We start from the raw sequence: 23,667 nt of genomic DNA, 5'->3' as shown, positions 1-23,667 counted from the left end.
GGAGGAAAATGACGATGGAGTAGATAGCTTGTTTTTAGGAAATTACCAATGACTAAGCCGCATAAACTACATTGACACCATTGACACCATCTCGGAAACAGAAAATGCCTGGTACGTAGAGTTACAGATGAACTCAAAAAAATGTGAGATTTAAAGTAGACTCGGGTGCTGCAGTTTCGGCTATTCCAGTTAGTGTCTGCGATGCTCTTGGGTTGAAACTGACACCTACTACTCGAGAATTGTTCGGCGCGGGAAACACCAAGCTTACAGTACCTGGAGCGGCTATCGTTGAACTATCTCATGAAGGAAGACGCCACAAAGAGAGGGTTTACGTTGTTGAAGGGCTTGCTAGTCCTCTGTTAGGCAAACCGGCGATCAAACAGCTGGGCATTCTCAAAGTGTCTGAAATCGCAGAAGGTTCGTCAGCAGGTTGGAAAGAGATGTTTCCGTCATTGTTCTCAGGCTTGGGTACCATGAAATCCAGAGTTCATATTCAGCTGAAAGATGAAAGAACTCCTTTTGCTCAGTCTACTCCTAGAAGAATAGCTGCAGCTCGGCGCCGGCCGTTACAAGAAGAGCTCCACCGAATGGAGAGGATCGGAGTTATCCGGAGGATAGAGGAGCCCACAGACTGGTGCGCTCCTTGTATAGTTGTGCCCAAGAAAGATGGGAAGATCAGAGTATGCATAGATTTTACCCGCCTGAATAAAGCAGTAAAAAGGGCTTACCACCCGCTTCCAGCCACTGATGAGACAATAGCCAGTCTGGGTAAGTCACGAGTGTTCTCGAAATTAGATGCAAACAGCGGGTATTGGCAGCTTTGGTTAGATGAAAGTTCGCAGAAACTGACTACTTTTATCACACCGTTTGGTAGGTTTTTCTGCAAGCGTTTGCCGTTTGGCATTTCATCGGCTCCCGAAATATTCCAAAGGGAGATGCAGAAGGCTCTGGAGGGCATTGAAGGTGTGTTATGTCAAATGGATGACATCTTAATCCATACGGAAACTGAAGATGAACACGTCAGTAAAGTGAAAGAAGTGTTATCACGTCTGGTTTCTGCAGGCATTACTCTAAATGAAGAAAAGTGTGAGTTCTCTCGGACTCGGATCACCTTTTTGGGTCATGTAATAGACGAGTCAGGTATTCATGCAGATCCAGGAAAAGTATCAGCCATACAAGATTTCCCTATTCCTAAAAACAGGAAAGGCTTAAAGAGATTCCTTGGTATGGTCAATTATCTTGGTAAGTTTATGTCTACCCTAGCAGATGACACCATAAAGATGAGATCTCTCCTCAAGCTGAAGGATAACGATTGGTATTGGACAGCTGAAATGACCGAAGAGTTTGAGGTGCTGAAGCAAAAGATCTCCTCTTTCCCGGTGCTAGTCCCATTCGATATGGAAGCCGAGACTTGGCTTTCCACCGACGCTTCCTCCTATGGTTTAGGAGCGGCGATTTTCCAGAAAACTGTTGATGGCTTCAAGCCTATAGCATTGGCGTCGCGGGCCCTTACGGACACAGAAAAGCGGTATGCACAAATAGAAAAGGAGGCTCTGGCCATGTGTTGGGCAGCAGAAAAGTTCTACTACTATTTAGCTGGCCGCGACTTCAAAATCGAAACAGACCACAAACCTCTGGTATCGATTATGGCGGAGAAAGAACTGTTCAAACTCCCCATTCGTGTTCAAAGATTTCGTTTGCGCATGATGCGGTTTTCGTATGATGTCACATACATCCCTGGAGAGAAGTTGATAGTTGCTGATGCTTTGAGCAGAGCTCCAGCAGGAACAGAAAAAGTGTCAGAACCGGAGCCGTTACTCATTCAGGAAATGATGGAAGAGCTTCCGATATCTCGAGCCAGAAGAGAGCCACTCGAAGTTGCCCTTTCAACAGACCCCACAGCCAATCAATTAATGAGGTATATTCAAGAGGGTTGGCCAAACTACCGTGATCTGCCTCAATATCTCAAAAAGTACAATTCGTTCAAAGAGGAGTTGACTGTTGTGGGAGGATTGCTGTTTTATTACAACAGATTGTATATTCCCTTGAGTGAACGAGAGAGGGTCCTGCAGGACATTCACAGGGGGCATCTGGGGGAGAACCGCTGCCTCAGAAAAGCCCAGAGTACGATTTGGTGGCCAGGGATGTCTCAGGACATCAGAGAAATGGTTAAGCGCTGCAACACATGCATTCGCTTTAGGAAAGTACCCACTGAGCCATTGATCCCTACTCCTCTCCCAGAGAGACCCTGGTGGCAGCTTGCAATGGACTTCTGCACCGTTGATGAAAGAGGTGATGAGTATTTGGTTATTAGTGACTACTATAGCCGGTTCATGATTGCTGAAAAGTTTCCCCGAGCCACGGCTGCAGAGATGTGCAGAACTGTCAACAAGGTCATATGTACATTAGGAGTACCTCACATTATTGTAACAGACAACGGTCCACAGTTCATTTCTGAAAACTTCGCTCAGCTAATGAAGAAATGGGACATTATTCATCGAACCAGTTCCCCTAGAAACCCCCAAGCAAATGGTCATGCAGAGAGAGTGGTGCAAACATTCAAGAAGCTTGTGGCAAAAAACGTTGAAATTGAATCTGCTGTTATGTGCTATAATGACAGTCCTTTGCAGAATGGCTATACCCCTGCCCAGCTGCTCATGGGAAGAGGGTTGAATTCAATGGGATATCTCGTCAACAGTCCAGTAGATGTAAAGAAGTTTCGCGCTTATGAAGCTGACTACAGAGGTAGGCAGGCTCATACTTTCAATCAACGGCACAGGGCGGTTGAACGGGACCAAGTGCCTGTCGGAACTCGGGTGGTTCTCAACGACCCCTCAGCCAAACCATTGAGAGCTGTTGTGATGGCGTCCTCTGGCAGAGAAGTTGCGCTGAAGACTGACAATGGAGCCATGCTGCGCAGGAACAGAAAACTAGTGCAAGTTGATAAACCTATTGAGTCGTCCCCATCTGATGAGAAATGTATATCAAGAGAAGATAGCGCTCATCCTACACTGAACACTAGAAGTGAAGCGAGCACCAGTCAGGTAACCATGTTACCTAGGAGAGAGAACTCGACAGATACCGGACCTCGGCAGGCGCCTGTGCCAAATGCACCTGTTTCCGAACCTCTGCAGTTACAGACTCCTCAAGTGAATAGGACCATTGAGCGGTCACCTCCCTCGAAAAGCGGTTGTTCTCCGCAGGCACCGACTGCGGCTCCCACTAGGAAGCGCAAAGAGAGTAAGGGATCAACCAATCTCAGTCTTCAGTCTCAGCCAGCACTCATCCCTTCTAATACTCATCGTCAGGGTGTACAGACCCATCAGACACGGGCCGGGAGAGTTGTAAAACCTCTAGATAAACTCAACCTGTAATGGGTTATTCTTTGTTTTGTAAATATTGTCTGTCTTTATACTCACTGACTTTCATGTGGCTAACATTGTTATTCTACTAATTTCGAGTTTTGTTCCCCCATGATGCGGCGACGTCTTTAAAGATTTGCATAAATCTTGAGGGGAAGGTGTGAGGTAATACCGCACGGGAATTACGGTCTGTATTTACGACATCACGGGCGGAGGAGATCAAGGACAAAGGAAGGAAGGGGATGTTTCCGGTGGAGGGAGATCGGCTGGAGAGAAGGGAGGACCGGAGGCTACGACGAGAGCGGGACCATTCTGGGCGCGGTTCACGGAGGAGGAGCAACTGACGCACGCATAATCAAGTAAGATCATATAGCTTCATAGACAAAGGCAATAACCGTATATCTATGTTGTTAGGAGCCTTTCAATAACAAAAACACAACAGGTATGTTTGTGATATGGTGGAGTGCTTCTGTTGAGGTATTAGTCTTTGCTCCTAGCATGTCTTTCAAACAACTGCGGAGAGAGATGCCAGCTTTTTGATCCCATATGAAACTATTGTAAAACACTTTCGGTATTATGGTTGATTCTAGTACTGTATCTTTTTAGAATAGTAGCCGATTCAGCTACCGATCCGATATACCCAATCTTATTGAAAATAATCCGATTCAGATATTTTGTGTTGCGTAGATAGTTGCTCATTTTATTTTAGAAAATATAAATATTAACGTATTTGTTTGTATTTATTTATAAAAAAAGAGATTTATATATTCAGATACTAACATACCGTGCATGTAGTAACAGAACAGTCTATGTTTCTTGTAATTAATAATAATAATTACTGTTAGTGGTACAGCTCTCTTTGATAATGAAGTCTCCCTTGAAGTCTCTTCTATAGCTGAACAAACTGCGAACGTCAGGATCAAGAGAGAGATAGATAACTTTATGCATCGTCTGCTCAAATTACTTTCGTAATGCTATTAAATAGAAGTATTACACTGCATTTTTGTTTCCATTCTTTGTTATCTCATTTATGATTAGCTGCAATAAATCCCATCGCTGCAATTGGGAACCACCACACTTTGTGATCACGTCCTAACTAAAGCAAAATGGTCCCTCAGCTGTGTTGTTGATGTTGATCAGGCTATAGACATGAAATAAATTGTGTGACAGGCCTGGAATTCATTAGGTAAGAGTAAGGAACTTGCAACTGATAATCTTTATTGGTGTAGTAGGCTAAAATACTGTTTTCTGCTAAATGGTTGCTTTGTAAAAAGTATCTGAAGTTTCAGATTTTTTAAGAAAAGCTTGGCCGATACCGATTCAGATACTTAACCCATATTGGCACCGATACCAAAATCGGGGCAACTCTAAAAATTGTATAAGAACTTCTACATAGAAATAAAAGAAGATTCACATTCAAGGTACACTGTTAGGGAAGCCACAAAAATATGCAAATCATATTTTCTGTTTATGGAGTGTTTCTGCAATTATAGTACCGTCAGTTCTCAAACAATTTTAAGTGTTCCATAACATTGATTTCTTTTTTATATTTAAATACAATCATCTTTGTTACTCTTTACATTACTATAGCTTAGAACTGTGTTTATATTATGACAAATTTAAAGGAGGATTGATTTACTGTTAATTTTACGATGTTTAAATACTGGCATAGATATTCTTCAAGTAAAAAGTTATGAACACATCACATATAGAAAGGCAGCTAATAATCAGCATGTGTGGACATCAGCTATTTCCAGTTAACTATTCTTGCTGAAAATTTTGATTATAAGCCCGACAAGCAATCATCCACAGCTTCCATAATGCATACTTCACAGTAGTTGATCTCCGTTGATTAAAACGTTTGCAACAAATAGACAGAACATCCACTGATATATCATTAAACACTCTGAGCCTCTGACTATCTAATATTTGTTGTTCTTTCTGTATTTAGTAACCATAAATATGGCAATGCATGTATTTAAGAGTAATAAAATTGCACTAACCCTGCATTAATCACCAACTTTTACCAGATTTGAAACAGCTAGTTTATTTTTAACCTTATTTAAAATCTAAATCTTAAATTCTCAAATCATGTCTAACCCAAATGGAACTTTCAGCTTATGACAACAAAGCGCATCCTTGATAGATTTGTGTCCTTTCTTCTTTGCAGTGCGTATCCAGCTGTATTTGTGCTCGGTTTAGAGAACTAGGCAACTGCAAGTTCACAGTGGTTTATAATTATAACTGTCCGCTCTTTGCAAAATACTAATTTTTTTCATCTAAGTCTTTAATGCTGTCGTTATAGTTGTCGTCAGTGAACTCATCATTCTGATAACTGTCGAGGTTTGTCAAAGGCATCTCAGCATCGGAGCTATCATGCTTAGACGCACCACTCAGCTCTTCTACATCTGCCGTCGTTGCTGTATCAGCAGTCTCGGTATCCTTGTGTGATTGAGGTGTAAATAGTTGTGCAAGATGAGTACCCACATAACTCCCCTAACAAAACATACCACACTATTACATAATCTCACCATGTCCTTTTTAAATATTGACAGGGTAACTATTTATACACCTACATGTGTATTACATTTCCTTCAAGGCTGTTTACAAAGTGAACAGCCTTGGAAGAATGTTGCGTGAAACTGATCTCTTACTTGATTTTAAAAAACTGCATAAATTTGCATACCTAAAATAGTTAGTTTCAAAGTTGTTCAAGCTACTTACACTATGTACTGCTTACTAACCATCCATCTCTTGATTTTATCATCATCATAACAAACTAGAAAACTGCATGTGTATTGGCTACCTCATCAGATGCAGGAATCTCATTTCTAACCATATGGATTGTTTGATGCAACCTGTACCGGGGCTGCAGACAACATCTCCTTTCTCATCAAACTATCAGTAGTATAGTGAGAGCAGATCTACACACACTAGGCGGAGCTTAGGGAGCAGGAAGTGACATCACATCAGGATCTGTTTGATTGACAGTTGGGGGGTGGAGCTAGGCGGTGTTGAGTCATGGTGTGAGTCATGGCGATCTGTGTGATTCGTGGTGCGAGTGAGTAATGGTGTGAGTTGGTTGGTGACGTCGCGGTGGTGGTGGTGTCGGTGGCCGAGTGGTGAGTCGGGCCGCGAGACGATTCGCGGTTGTATTTGGGATTATCGGATTTCGTTGGCGTCCGGTAGAGGTCGCTCTTCCGTGCCGTTTCGGGGATTGACGGAGAGCTCGGTGGCGACGGGTTGACGGACGGTGGCGGATGGATTTCGAGATCGTCGGAGCTTGTATGTATTTTCTTTTTTCCGATCCCGAATGAGAATGATGTGTCTGCGAACGAATATTCATTTTGATTGTAAACTTCATAAATTCTGAAATTATCCATCGCTGTTATGGTTCCACTACTTTTTTAAAGATAATGTATAAATTGATGAAGTATTATTAGTTAGTGTTGATTGTTACTGGAGCTTCTGAGGAGTCAACTTCCAATAGTATGAATATCGACATTATTTCTGAAAGAACTTCCCAATTGAATATGAAACAAAGAGACTATAGAAGACCAACCAAGTCTAGATTGAACAGAACTACGTCATTACGAAGATCATCAAGAAAAAGTTCGGTAGTAAAGCGGTTATTCGAATCCAAGGAAAATTATATGGAAGGAGATGAGAAAATTACGTCACCTATTGCAACAGTTTTTAAAACCGAGGAAATGCAAGAACCATGGAAATGGATTGATCTAAAAGTTTTGGATATTCCAGCTTCGTTAGAAGTAATACAAGCAAATAAGTCTGAAGAAAATGACAATTGTGAGATTGCGTTGCAATTCTTCGTTGAACGTAAGGGAGAGCGTGTGGTATTATGTTCGATCATCGAACCTCAAAAGTATAACATTCCCTCATCATTTCAATGGTTGACACCAGCTCTCATGATATTGGATCGAAGTGAGATTTACATGAACTCTAAGTCTTCATCAGGATTAAAACTTTTCAGAATTGACGGAGCATGCAATCTGAAGGAATTCAGAGAGAAATTAAACAAAGATTATAAACTCTGTATATCAAGACAGTAATGAGTTAAGGAAATGATATTATGATTAAATTTTATATAGTTTATTTGATGATATATCATAGGGATTTAAACTTACTATCAATGGATATGTTATTGAATAAAAGTTTTGTATATAAAAATGCTAAAACATAATATAAAAAAGACTATTGAATTTCATTCAATCCCAATTTTCTTCTTCTTCTTTCATTGTCGAATGAGAATGAACTGTCTACAATCAAAACATACATTATTTTTAGTGAGATATAGTAAAAGTAAGACATACAATCAGATTAGATGTACATATACTTATTATCTGTACTTTAATAACACTCCTGATGATCTCTTACTACACTTTATAATAATTGTACATATACTTATTCTCTGTACTTTATTAACACTCCTGATGATCTCTGACAGCACTTTATAATAATTGTACATATACTTATTCTCTGTACTTTATTAACACTCTTGATGATCTTTTACAGCACTTTATAATAATTGTACATATACTTATTCTCTGTACTTTATTAATACTCCTGATGATCTCTTACAGCACTTTATAATAATTGTACACATACTTATTCTCAGTACTTTATTAACACTCCTGATGATCTTTTACAGCACTTTAGAATAATTGTACACATACTTATTCTCTGTACTTTATTAACACTCTTGATGATCTCTTACTACACTTTATAATAATTGTACACATACTTATTCTCTGTATTTTATTAACACTCTTGATGGACTTTTACTACACTTTATAATAATTGTACACATACTTATTCTCTGTACTTTTTTACCACACCTGATGATCTCTTACAGCACTTTATAATAATTGTACATATACTTATTCTCAGTACTTTATTAACACTCTTGATGATCTCTTACAGCACTTTATAATAATTGTACATATACTTATTCTCAGTACTTTATTAACACTCTTGATGATCTCTTACAGCACTTTATAATAATTGTACACATACTTATTCTCAGTACTTTATTAACACTCCTAATGATCTCTTACAGTACTTTATAATAATTGTACATATACTTATTCTCTGTACTTTATTAACACTCTTGATGATCTCTTACAGCACTTTATAATAATTGTACACATACTTATTCTCAGTACTTTATTAACACTCTTGATGATCTCTTACAGCACTTTATAATAATTGTACACATACTTATTCTCAGTACTTTATTAACACTCTTGATGATCTTTTACAGCACTTTATAATAATTGTACACATACTTATTCTCTGTATTTCATTAACACTCTTGATGGTCTTTTACTACACTTTATAATAATTGTACACATACTTTTTCTCTGTACTTTTTTACCACACCTGATGATCTCTTACACCACTTTAGAATAATTGTACACATACTTATTCTCTGTACTTTATTAACACTCTTGATGATCTCTTACTACACTTTATAATAATTGTACACATACTTATTCTCTGTATTTTATTAACACTCTTGATGGACTTTTACTACACTTTATAATAATTGTACACATACTTATTCTCTGTACTTTTTTACCACACCTGATGATCTCTTACAGCACTTTATAATAATTGTACATATACTTATTCTCAGTACTTTATTAACACTCTTGATGATCTCTTACAGCACTTTATAATAATTGTACATATACTTATTCTCAGTACTTTATTAACACTCTTGATGATCTCTTACAGCACTTTATAATAATTGTACACATACTTATTCTCAGTACTTTATTAACACTCCTAATGATCTCTTACAGTACTTTATAATAATTGTACATATACTTATTCTCTGTACTTTATTAACACTCTTGATGATCTCTTACAGCACTTTATAATAATTGTACACATACTTATTCTCAGTACTTTATTAACACTCCTGATGATCTCTTAATACACTTTATAATAATTGTACATATACTTATTCTCTGTACTTTATTAACACTCTTGATGATCTCTTACTACACTTTATAATAATTGTACATATACTTATTCTCAGTACTTTATTAACACTCCTGATGATCTCTTACAGCACTTTATAATAATTGTACATATACTTATTCTCAGTACTTTATTAACACTCTTGATGATCTCTTACAGTACTTTATAATAATTGTACATATACTTATTCTCTGTACTTTATTAACACTCCTGATGATCTCTTACAGCACTTTATAATAATTGTACATATACTTATTCTCAGTACTTTATTAACACTCCTGATGATCTCTTACAGCACTTTATAATAATTGTACATATACTTATTCTCAGTACTTTATTAACACTCTTGATGATCTCTTAATACACTTTATAATAATTGTACATATACTTATTCTCTGTACTTTATTAACACTCTTGATGATCTCTTACTACACTTTATAATAATTGTACATATACTTATTCTCAGTACTTTATTAACACTCCTGATGATCTCTTACAGCACTTTATAATAATTGTACATATACTTATTCTCAGTACTTTATTAACACTCTTGATGATCTCTTACAGCACTTTATAATAATTGTACATATACTTAATATCTGTACTTTATTAACACTCTTGATGAACTCTTACAGCACTTTATAATAATTGTACATATACTTATTATCTGTACTTTGTTAACACACCTGATGATCTCTTACAACACTTTATAATAATTGTGCATATACTTATTCTCTGTACTTTATTAACACTCTTGATGATCTCTTACAGCACTTTATAATAATTGTACATATACTTAATATCTGTACTTTATTAACACTCTTGATGAACTCTTACAGAACTTTATAATAATTGTACATATACTTATTATCTGTACTTTAATAACACTCCTGATGATCTCTTACTACACTTTATAATAATTGTACATATACTTATTCTCTGTACTTTATTAACAATCCTGATGATCTCTGACAGCACTTTATAATAATTGTACATATACTTATTCTCTGTACTTTATTAACACTCTTGATGATCTCTTACAGCACTTTATAATAATTGTACATATACTTATTCTCTGTACTTTATTAATACTCCTGATGTTCTCTTACAACACTTTATAATAATTGTACACATACTTATTCTCAGTACTTTATTAACACTCCTGATGATCTTTTACAGCACTTTAGAATAATTGTACACATACTTATTCTCTGTACTTTATTAACACTCTTGATGATCTCTTACTACACTTTATAATAATTGTACACATACTTATTCTCTGTATTTTATTAACACTCTTGATGGTCTTTTACTACACTTTATAATAATTGTACACATACTTATTATCTGTACTTTTTTACCACACCTGATGATCTCTTACAGCACTTTATAATAATTGTACATATACTTATTCTCAGTACTTTATTAACACTCTTGATGATCTCTTACAGCACTTTATAATAATTGTACATATACTTATTCTCTGTATTTTATTAACACTCTTGATGGTCTTTTACTACACTTTATAATAATTGTACACATACTTATTATCTGTACTTTTTTACCACACCTGATGATCTCTTACAGCACTTTATAATAATTGTACATATACTTATTCTCAGTACTTTATTAACACTCTTGATGATCTCTTACAGCACTTTATAATAATTGTACATATACTTATTCTCTGTACTTTATTAACACTCTTGATGAACTCTTACAGAACTTTATAATAATTGTACATATACTTATTATCTGTACTTTAATAACACTCCTGATGATCTCTTACTACACTTTATAATAATTGTACATATACTTATTCTCTGTACTTTATTAACAATCCTGATGATCTCTGACAGCACTTTATAATAATTGTACATATACTTATTCTCTGTACTTTATTAACACTCTTGATGATCTCTTACAGCACTTTATAATAATTGTACATATACTTATTCTCTGTACTTTATTAATACTCCTGATGTTCTCTTACAGCACTTTATAATAATTGTACACATACTTATTCTCAGTACTTTATTAACACTCCTGATGATCTTTTACAGCACTTTAGAATAATTGATAAAAGCTACTGAAGATACAATAAACAAAGCTAGGATTGTGCTAGTCCATGTTGATATACAAGTGAGCAGTGATTATAAATGTATATATAATATTAAAATGTGAGTAAGATAAAAACTACTAAAGATACAATAAGCAAAACTAGGATTGTGCTAGGCCATGTTGATATACAAGTGAGCAATGATTATAAATGTATATATAATAATAAAATGTGAGTAAGATAAAAGCTAGGGTTGTGCTAGTCCATGTTAATGTACAAGTGAGCAGTGATTATAAATGTATATATAATAATAAAATGTGAGTAAGATAAAAGCTACTCAAGATAGAATAAACAAAGCTAGGATTGTGCTAGTCCGTGTTAATATACAAGTGAGCAGTGATTATAAATGTATATATAATAATAAAATGTGAGTAAGATAAAAGTTACTGAAGATACAATAAACAGAGCTAGGATTGTGCTAGTCTATGTTAATATACAAGTGAGCAGCGAATATAAATGAATATATAATAATAAAATGTGAGTAAGATAAAAGATACTGAAGATACAATAAAACAAAGCTAGGATTGTGCTAGACCCTGTTGATGTACAAGTGAGCAATGATTTTAAATGTATATATAATAAAATGTGAGTAAGATAAAAGCTACTGAAGATACAATAAACAAAGTTAGGATTGTGCTAGGCCATGTTAATATACAAGTGAGCAGTGATTATAAATGTATATATAATAATAAAATGTGAGTAAGATAAAATCTACTAAAGATACAATAAGCAAAACTAGGATTGTGCTAGGCCATGCTGATATACAAGTGAGCAATGATTATAAATGTATATATAATAATAAAATGTGAGTAAGATAAAAGCTACTGAAGATACAATCAAAGCTAGGATTGTACTAGTCCATGATGATATACAAGGGAGCAGTGATTATAAATATATATAATAATAAAATGTGAGTAAAATAAAAGCTACTGAAGATACAATAAACAAAAACTAGGATTGTACTAGTCTATGTTGGTGTACAAGTGAGCAATGATTATAAATGTATATATAATAATAAAATGTGAGTAAGATAAAAGCTACTGAAGATACAATAAACAAAACTAGGACTGTGCTAGTCCATGTTAATATACAAGTGAGCAGTGATTATAATTATATATAATAATAAAATGTATTATTATATATACTCACATTACTCACTCTCATTTTATTATTATATATATATTTATAATCACTGCTCACTTGTATATTAACATGGACTAGTACAGTCCTAGCTTTGTTTATTGTATCTTCAGTAGCTTTTATCTTACTCTCATTTTATTATTATATATACATTTATAATCATTGCCCACTTGTACATCAACATAGACTAGTACAATCCTGCTTTGATTATTGTATCTTCAGTAGCTTTTATCTTACTCACGATTTATTATATATATATATATTTATAATCACTGCTCCCTTGTATATCAACATGGACTAGCACAATCCTAGCTTTGTTTATTGTATCTTCAGTAGCTTTTATCTTACTCACATTTTATTATTATATATACATTTATAATCACTGCTCACTTGTATATTAACTCTTTCGCTACCACGTTAATTGTTGACCAAACGATTATTCTGCCCAAGTTAATTCAAACGGATTTTCTAAAAAATCCGATATACCGTTAGTATTTAAGCAATATCTCAAAAAATGAAAACATATATCGTTTTACTTTTAAATGTATCTTATTCAGAACAAAATTTTCCACAAGATAGGTGTAAAATTGTTTAGCAACTCTTACTCTCACAAAATTCCTGACGCTTTTCTTTGCGTTGAACAAACTCGGTGTGTTTCTTATTGTCATGACGATAACGGTCTGGTTTTACCGTTTTTGAAAAAATAATTAGAAATGGAAATGTTGAACCAAAAATTTAGTTGCACGTCATTGGCAACAAGGTTGTTTCATTGGAAACAATTATTTCAACAACATGTGGAGATTACTGTCTTCTCTTTGCAATATTTTGGAGCAGAGGATGTTCAATAGAAGATTTTCTAACAGTTATGCTAAAAATTTCTGAAACAGATACACGAGATCATGTAGTTCGAAAAACTATACTAGATAGATATGATTGGAATGGAAAAATTAGTAAAAGTCTTAATAACGAAGAAAATGAAGGTGTTGACAATGTACATATTCAAGGAACTTCCCAAATTGTTAAATTACTAGAAGATCTGACATAAATTTTTTTCTATATTTTACAATTGAATATACATATATACTTTATATCGAAATAAAGTTGGTAACAAATACAACCGAATATTATTTACCTTTTTTGTTGAATATGTGTGTAGTTAATGCTGTAGAACGTATATTATGAATAACGTACAATAGTACATGTGAATAAGGAATACAATACAAGAGCATTAGAAAAACGTGTAACGCATCCTCGAGGATAAAAACAGAACTGCGTGCGCATGCACTAACCGGAAACGGCAAAGCCAATGATTCAATAACGTAACATTTTTGATATAAGTTTTATATATTGATATACTCACACTGAGTTGGAGCTATCCTCAAAATAATCCACATATTAATCCATGTATGCCCCTTTACTAGTTCATCATCTTCATCTATTTACTGGTCGAGAAACTGTTATGGAATGGTTAAGCCAAACCAAACAGGAGAATTCCATAGGTAAACCTAGGAAAACAATCAAGTCGAATGCCAAGGCGCTTGTCCACACAACAGCCCCTGAAAACAGCGACACTCAACGAACTTAATCGCGAGTAGCCGGCTAACAGAATTCTAGCTGAAGCATACAAGCCTTATGGTATCAACACTCGATCGACCCAAATTCTCAAATATAAGTAGGTATCAAGAGATGGTTAATGAGGCAGAATATTCCATCAGATTATGCAACGCTTATATAGTGAATTGAAGAATGATGGGTGTGTCCAAAGGAATTAATGAAGCGAAAATAGTAAACAGATTTTCGCGAAATTGAATTTCGCGAAATTACACATTATATATATATTATATAGTCAACTTTCGCGAAATTGAATTTCGCGAAAGTGAATTTCGCGAAAACTGTTTATATATATCATTAGATCACAAAATTATTGAACCGCGACAACACTTCTACTTGTTATAAATCCTTCGAGCGAATATGCCTTTTCAATTCAGTTCATAACTTCACAATGAGTACCAGAGACAACAGAAAAAGGAAATTTCAAGAACGATTACATTGTGTAGATAAATGTGTGAAGCGATGGGGTTACTGCTCTCATGGAATGGAAATAAGCGTTCGGAAGCGAAAAGCTTGTCGATTTCTCTTACGTGAAAAGTTCTATCAAGATCTCAACGAAAGATTACGGTTTACAGTAAGTACTACAAATTCAATCTAGATGTTATGTAGGAATGATACAATGAATCTTCTCTTCTGAGTAGTAACTATGTGTTCTAGGCTGATTGTATTCATTGCAATTGCAAACTCCAATATCTTAGCAAAGTGTATGTTATATCCCTACTCAGATTAAAACAGATTATTTTAACTGAATATCCTCCTCTGTCTGTGTGTCCTAGTCTGACTATGTGATGTAACATATTTGTTTTTCTTATTGTCTGTATGTCCTACTCTAGCTGATTGCATATCCTATTCTGTCTGCATTACATCTTGCATATCATTCTATGATTCGATGACTAATGCAATTGAAATTTACAATTTAAGTTGGAGTCCATTGTGAATGTAGAGTCTACTATCTCAGCAAGGATATAGTAAACCATCCTGACTGTAATCATTGCAATTGCAGGCTCCCGTATCTCAACAGGAAGATTCCATTCAGAAAAAGGATGGATCTTCTTCTTCTTCAGTAAGTATTACATTATATTTGATTTTTAGTTTGAATGAATGATCTAATCTGATTGTATGTCTTACTTTTACTATATCTCACTAAAAATAATGTATGTTTTGATTGTAGACAGTTCATTCTCATTCGACAATGAAAGAAGAAGAAGAAAATTGGGATTGAATGAAATTCAATAGTCTTTTTTATATTATGTTTTAGCATTTTTATATACAAAACTTTTATTCAATAACATATCCATTGATAGTAAGTTTAAATCCCTATGATATATCATCAAATAAACTATATAAAATTTAATCATAATATCATTTCCTTAACTCATTACTGTCTTGATATACAGAGTTTATAATCTTTGTTTTAATTTCTCTCTGAATTCCTTCAGATTGCATGCTCCGTCAATTCTGAAAAGTTTTAATCCTGATGAAGACTTAGAGGCGATAGATAATTTCAGAATTTATGAAGTTTACAATCAAAATGAATATTCGTTCACAGACACATCATTCTCATTCGGGATCGGAAAAAAGAAAATACATACAAGCTCCGACGATCTCGAAATCCATCCGCCACCGTCCGTCAACCCGTCGCCACCGAGCTCTCCGTCAATCCCCGAAACGGCACGGAAGAGCGACCTCTACCGGACGCCAACGAAATCCGATAATCCCAAATACAACCGTGAATCGTCTCGCGGCCCGACTCACCACTCGGCCACCGACACCACCACCACCGCGACGTCACCAACCAACTCACACCATTACTCACTCGCACCACGAATCACACAGATCGCCATGACTCACACCATGACTCAACACCGCCTAGCTCCGCCCCCCAACTGTCAATCAAACAGATCCTGATGTGATGTCACTTCCTGCTCCCTAAGCTCCGCCTAGTGTGTGTAGATCTGCTCTCACTATACTACTACTATCACATTAGTTGCTATTAAAGGGTGAACAAGCTTAAACCATAACTGTCACGTACAACTTCCATCGTATTTGCTAGGTAAATCAGACACGCTGATTCCGATTTTGTACTCAAAATAAAGATTAGTCCCCTAACTTTTAGAGTAATGAAGGCTTTTTTACAGCGTTTTAATATCGGTCTCGAAAACAACACGATCGGCATAACAAGCTCCGCCCATTAATACGTGACGTAACTTAGCTTTTTAGGAACAGAAGTTACGTAGGGATGTTTAGACCAATTTAGAATGATAGAGATGGGTGTTTTAAAATCCTTTAATATCTAAATTCAGCCTTAAAAATAATCTCAGTCATTTCTGAAAGGTAGATAATCTATTTAACATTGCATATTTAAAAAAGCGCGATAACAAGGCTAGCTTGTGATAAAACCGCGCTTTTTGAGCTCACTTTTCGCGGCGTTCAGCCCATTTAAACATCATGTAACAAGATGCGAGAAATTTTACATAGTTTATATACCTTTCATAAAAGACTGAAATTATTTTACAGGCTGGATTTAGATAATAATGAGTTTTAAGGCACCCATCTCTATTATTCTAAATCGGATTAAACATTTCCAACTTCCGTTCCTGCAAAAGCTAGGTTTCGTCACATATTTATGGGCCGAGCATGTAATGCCGATTGTGTTGTTTTCGAAACGGATAGTGTAACGCTTTAAAAAAGCCTAAAGGACTTTGAAGGTTAGTGGACCAGTCTTTATTTTGAGTACAAAATCAGAATCAGTGTGGCTGATTTACCTAGAAAATACGATAAAAGTTGTTCATGACAGTTATGGTTTAATCTGTGGTTTTCAAGGCTAAGATGTTTTTCAAGCGATTTCACCCTGAAATGCAGCCTTATAAAAGTACAGGCAAGCTCATGATCCTCATTAGTCTTATAAATAACTACCATCAGGTGATGGGGATAGGATCTAAACAGCATCACAGGGCAGCAAGTATCCATGTTTCTTAAATGCTTTTGCTAAAATTAAGTCAGCTATAACACATTCTATCCAGTGCCTTGAATAATTCTAAGGAGTCTATGCTGATGTCACATATGACGAACTGAGAATTGTACTCTTCCTGCACACCTATTTACCTACCGCCAGGGAAGAAAGAAAGTTTGAGGCAGCTGAAGGTTGTGCAAGAGCTTTATTAGTTGAAGGTTGTGCAAGAGATTTATTGGCTGGCACAGGATGCTGCTTAGACAATGATTTATCCTCTCCTGGCTTATTGACAGGCTCCAATGATTACAATCAGTGATTACAATTGTAATCTCCATGATTACAGGCTCGCGATAATTACAATCAGCATGTGCATTCCACTATGTTGACAAGAAATACTCTACAGAAGGTGAAGTATGTAATGACCCTGGACAATACAACATGTAGAAAAAAGTAGTGCACTTACCGGCGCCTGCCTCGCTCAGCTAATCTGAGGTTTCTCTCAACACGGACATTCTTTAAGACGAGAATTTGGCTGCTTTTATTTCAACATCATACGCTTTGTGCACCAATGGCATTAGCTGCCAACAATGAATTTATTAGCACAACGTATATCACGTAGAACAGGATGAACACTCCAAGAACAATGGAAGAAAAAATGTAATTTCTAGAGAGTTTTACAAACACTCAGGCTAGTATGCTTACCAGATACCAATTATCAGTCACAATCCATGTTAGCATTTCACACAAAAATATCTCTCATCGTGAGTTCCATGAAAATTTAAGCATACAAACAGTTATTTTATAAAATATTCAACATTAGAAAATGCATTTTGAAATCAATACACCAATCATCAAGTAGAATTATTAGCAAATTCTACCGGTGAGAGAGAAGCTTTTAACGCAGCTCTGTGCAGATCTGCATGGCTCACTTCTTACATTCCTACAATAAACACCAATAACAGGTAGATGAGTCAAACAGTTGGTGGAGCAGATGAGTCAAAATGCACATTGTAATAAGAAACTGTCTTTAGGGTAAACACCAAGACGCCACAGTAGTGAACTGTAAACACCAAAACAGCACAGTAGTGAACTGTAGATACCAAAACTCTTCAGTAGTAAAATGTAGACACCAAAACTCTTCATTAGTAAACTAGACACCAAAAGCACTAAGAATAGATCATCTTGATCCATGCTATTATGTAAAGGTTTGGCAACAGGGATTTTGGTAAAGTCAAGTGATTTAAAAAGTTACATAATAGGTATTGGGTTTACATCACCACTACTTAAGGTCAGATACGAGTCAGGTCTTGCGACACACCTGATAATCAGCTCCCTATAAATGACTAAGTAAGCATGCGTACATCATTGCTGACCAGCAAAAAGACTTGGATTTGAAATCTCCACAAGGAAATCAATTTGTTATTAGTGTCAGTAACACTGTGGGATCCTATAGTTTGTTTATGCAAAGAATGACTATGGTCTAAACAGAAGTGTACATGAGATGTTGAGTGATGTCTTCAAAGGAGTTGCTGATGTGAGGCGCAACAAACCATAGCTGCTGCAGTGTTGATACAGAATGTGTCAGAGTAGCAGTAGAAAAGGATAGATAATCAATCGTGCCAACAGCCATCTACACATGCAGGGGTTATAATCAATCAAAGACAATATTTCGATAAGCTGATACATACACAACAGTTTATAATCTTTAATTTATCATCCTAGGCCCTAAATGAAGCTATTAAAAAAGGAAATGCTCAACAAGTTGTATTGTATGTTTTTTTATTTATCAGCAATCCAAGTTAGTTTATGGTTTTCAAAAATTGATGAGAGGAAAAATGCTGACACTGACTGGTACCAAATCAACCGATAAATCACTAATAGTTATCTGTTATGCTGGGCTTTGGAAAACTAACCAATCAGGAGAGCATTATACAGCAATCGACAAATGGTTGGCGGTATAGCACAGTCAGTGAAAAAAAGCAGCAAGCCTAACACCTTTGGAATTAAAGTGAATCTGCTGCACCAGTCGAATAACATGAAAGAAAGCGACCAATGACTATAAATAACAAATTACAGAAATTCAGACTATATGTACTTCCTACACTGGACGGACGATTACAAAAAAATCAACAAAACAGTAACAAGTTGTTACTGTTGTCACTAACAACTAACTATTCTTTTCTCTGCACTCCCTTAGAGCTTCATTGAAGGAATAGCAGACATTCAAGTCATTAGTATTAGTCTTGGAGCATTGGAAAAAGCGTCAAGCTGCTGAGCACAGGGATTGAAAGGCCCTCCCCTCCCTTGAGCTATAAGACCGGGTCGCCAACTAAAAATTCATAAACACGACTTTTCATCTGCAACTCAGCTCTCACTGCACCATTATTATTCCTCGAAGATGCCACTCAAAACTACTAAGTATTACTTCTCCGGTTGTTGCTGCCCAACTGGAGCTGTCGTTGAGGGTGCGTAGTATCCTTGAGGGTACCTCCTCCTCTCCCACCAAGTTCTGCAATAATAATAGTGCCGAATTAACGACTTGTGCACTCATTCAAAACTAAAATTCGCAGAGGAATTGTAGGGCTAAGAGCCCTCGTCGAATTTAATTTGAGCTGATGAAAATTTTCTGTGAAATGAAAATGTGTTTACTACATCTTTTACTTTTTACGGCATTGTTGTTACCTTGTACAAATTTGTGTTCTCCGCTAAGTACATTGTTTTGTGTATCATAAAGTCAGCTACCAAATGGTTTTCATAAATATTACAACTAGTTTATTCCACATTAGCAAAAGCATCTACCAATTTAGGGAGAGCGCCATTTTATTATTGTTGAATCAAAAATTTTATTAACACGCCATTCCAAAATAACTCCTTGCGCAGCACTTTGCAGTCAATGTTACGTTTCTCACAGTGTTGTGCAGCTATTTAATTAACATAAATGATGCTTATGTTGTCTAGTTTGATCAACTCACAGAGAAAGTTTAATCAGCACGAACCTGCCTAAAACCTACAGCAAAGCAGCATTATTTATTCATTTACCAGCTTGAAAGGGAACTTTGAGAAATAGATTGCTCCAAAAGTTGATGCATTAAAACATGGGTTTGTACAACTGCAAAGCTCCAACTGGAAAAAGACAAGCTCACTGGTAAAAGCAAAGACGGATAAAAAATAAACAACTAGTGTTGTATTCTCATAGATACATTGTACGGTATGTATTGGTATACTGAATGGAGTGTATATTGAAAAAAATATCCCACTTGTATATACCAAAGGTATTCAAAGGGGCTAATAGCAACTTGGATTTATTAGCAATTATTAGATAGGAATATGGGACTTTCACATGCATAATAACGTTTGTGTAGTCTATTGTAGAGTCGTCACAACTAGAGAATTTTATAATCAACTCTTCTTCTATAAGCAACTTCCGCACATAGTGGATGTACATATAGTGGATGTATACATAGTCGATGTACACATCTTATGCTAATGTGACTTAAAAAGGTGCCATCATGAAGGCTAAAGCAAAAAATTGCATACATGCAAAGTGAAAAAGAAGCCAAAAATCAATGAAACCATCAAACTGCACAGAAAAGGTGCTAGTAAGACTATAAGGACTAAAGTGTTAATAAGTTAGGAGAATTTAGTCAAGTTCAGATTACATTTCTATGAGAGCAATGTCAGTAACTACATGTAGCGTGGTCAAATAAGAGCCATTACAGGGTTTATAGCCTAGCATAAAGTAGCCTACATATGTTACACTTCGGTAATACCACATATCAGTGGATGCAGTTACTTTTTAGATTTGAAAAGGTGAAACGAGTGCAAGAGAGTATTTGTAGTACAGTAGATAGAAGATTCTAAAAGAAGTCCTCACTTTAGATGTGTACTCCTATTAACATTAGAGAGCTGGAGGCGTTAGAATACTGCTTTGTATATATGTTGGTCCCAAACATCTCTCTATTCTAACCATCTATCCTTTGATATATCAACTTCTACATATACATTTAACAAATCAATCAGTTTGCAGATGAAAAATTCACTTTAGAAGTAACACACATTTTTACTAGACAGATCAACGTGATTACAGTGAGACTCCTCACCAACTGAAAAAGCGATTGGTTGATCTACACACATGTGCTGCTCACGAAATGCTCAAATCTCACTGAGACCCTCACCAACTTACACCACTTACGGTATAAGTATGGCTTCCCGCCTCCATAGGAGGCCAATTGGCTAAACGCAGTTGAGTTTCGCATAAAAGATAAGAATTTAGATAGTGAAGGGCTGGCTATTTGTTCTGATAATTTATGATGACATGTGAAAAATAAAGACAAGCTTATTGTTAGAGTTCCAATCAGACATGCTTTGTGTAGATGTAGGTACTAGATTTCAAACAGAGAAAGAGCGTAGCTACCAACTAGGCCTAATGCTTACTATGCATGCATCAGACAGAGTTTCCATTGAGAAAATTAGTTAAGGCTAATGAGGTGTATTATGTTTAGATTCGTGATTATCTTATTGATTCCTTAAAAATACATCTATTAGTTTACGATAGACATTCAACAGGGGTTTAAATTGTGCTAGCTTAGGCCTAAATATTTATTTATTTGGACTAAACGAATGGCGAAAATAGTAGCTCAGGTTATCAAGAGCCTAATCACTTGTTGAAAATTATGCGCCTGATGTATCATGAGGAACTGGCTGAGACTGGCATAGTTTTACTAAAAGATAGTGATTTTTCTTCTGCGGATCATTTTAAATAAATTAGCTGATTATCTTCACATTTCCTATGCCTGCAGTTTTCAAGATGAATACAATCCCAGTCATCTATTAGCTATTTACTTGGTCCAGTTTTGTAGCATTTTCAGTTAGTCACCTGGAGTAGTTATAACCTTCTAAGACATTTTTAGTCAAAACATTTTGTTCAATGGTACTTTGAAGTTTGGTTGGTCATGGATCGCACTTTTTACATTCTAGATAGATGGCAGTTGGTCCATTATCAGTTTATCCCACGACCAAACAAGAGTGAAACGATTGTTTGGGAGAATTATGATAAGTGCACATGTGCGCACAACTCCCGAAAAATTATCCGTTAACGGTCGTCACCAAACCCTTGCAACGAAATCCTATCAACAAATTTAACTATTTTTCAGTAAAGTCGTTTAAGTATAATAATGATACAAAACGCATATAAACCTATTTAAATATGTTACCAAGCCTTTGAAAGGTTACCGCATATTCCTAAAACTAACCCATCTGATCGGATTATACATAAATAGACAGATTTATTAGGACGAAAATCGTCACAAAACGCTTGAAAAGCTTCGTTTAATAAAAGTTAAGACCGGAAATTGAAACGCCGAGCGACAGAGAATAGAACGATAAAGTCTTGCCACAAATCGCCACAAAACGCTTGAACAGCTTGGTTTATTAATAGTTTCGACCGACGTACGAAATGCCAATAAAGCCGTGTGACAGATAGTTGAACTGTTTACTGTGTACTGTTTGTGTACTGTTTGAGGCGTAGACCGATTTACAGGTACAAAAATGTGGTACACAGTTTATCAGCCTACGTTTTTGTCCAATTACCGAAGGTTTTTCAAATTATCTAGAACATCAGCCAGATTTCTTTACATCTTATCTACAAGATAGGGCGTTACTACAACGCCCTTTTATGACATGAATATTTCTTTATTTCACTCCAGTTTGCATAAAACTTCCAGACGCGTAAATGCCAACGCTTGCTCTCTGTTACATATCGCTGTCAAAAACATTCTACATTCATCACAACACAACCAACTTTCAAACTGTATATTACGCATCAGTTTGCCGCTTAACTTTTAATATTGCATTTCAGAGATATAATAAACATATTTCTTTATTGTTGGCATTGTTGTTGTTAGTTAAATTACGTACAGTAGGTTAGGTCTACAGCTTGAATTAGCGCTTGAATTACAGCTTGGTAATATTTATTTTATTATTGTAAAACATAAGTTTGAGATAGCTAAATATTCCCACGACCAAACAAGAGTGAAGCGATTGATTGGGAGATTTATGATAAATGCAATTGTGCACACAACTCCCGAAAGATTATCCGTTAACGGCCGTCAACAAACCCTTGCAACGAAATCCTATCACCATATTTAACTATTTTTCAGTAAAGTCGTTTAAGTATAATAATGATACAAAATGCATATAAACCTATTTAAATATGTTACCAAGCCTTTGAAAGCTTACTGCAAATTCCTAAAACTTACCCATCTTATCGGATTATACACAAATAGACAGATTAATTTGGACGAAAATCGCCACAAAACGCTTGAAAAGCTTGGTTTAATAAAAGTTAAGATCGGAAATTGAAACGCCAAGCGACAGAGAATAGAACGATAAAGTCTTGCGAATTTCACGAAAAAAACCGTGCACTTTTCACCAGTCTATAGCATTGTCGAATTGCCGAAGGTTTCGGCAATAAACAT

General features: G+C 35.6%; 1 protein-coding gene and 1 long non-coding RNA gene across 3 annotated transcripts in view; both read right to left on the bottom strand.

Moving 5' to 3' along the window:
* Positions 1-7,450: 7,450 nt before the first annotated feature.
* Positions 7,451-13,895, bottom strand: LOC137392056 (uncharacterized). The gene is made up of 2 exons (XR_010978208.1): positions 13,760-13,895; positions 7,451-7,639 (listed from the first exon to the last, which is right to left on the bottom strand). It is a non-coding gene; the product is annotated as an uncharacterized lncRNA (long non-coding RNA).
* Positions 13,896-17,754: 3,859 nt separating this feature from the next.
* LOC137389637 (BDNF/NT-3 growth factors receptor-like) overlaps positions 17,755-23,667 on the bottom strand; it is a 33,040-nt gene continuing 27,127 nt past the window's right edge. The window contains exons 14-16 of one of the 2 annotated variants that reach the window (XR_010978076.1): positions 19,617-19,700; positions 19,364-19,520; positions 17,755-18,131 (exon numbers count right to left, since the gene is read on the bottom strand). Coding sequence is in view for 1 of the 2 variants with exons in the window: in XM_068075699.1 (XP_067931800.1) it covers positions 19,455-19,520; positions 19,617-19,700 (150 nt within the window). In the remaining variant the exon portion in view is untranslated. Of the gene's footprint in view, positions 18,132-19,355; positions 19,521-19,616; positions 19,701-23,667 lie in introns of those variants that run through there. The other variant, XM_068075699.1, reaches the window with a different exon arrangement.

This window comes from Watersipora subatra, chromosome 3 (genome assembly GCF_963576615.1).
Source record: "Watersipora subatra chromosome 3, tzWatSuba1.1, whole genome shotgun sequence".
Classification (NCBI taxonomy): Eukaryota; Metazoa; Bryozoa; class Gymnolaemata; order Cheilostomatida; family Watersiporidae; genus Watersipora; species Watersipora subatra.
Note: the sequence above shows the minus strand (reverse complement) of the source record. Positions and strands in the feature narration are given on the sequence as shown.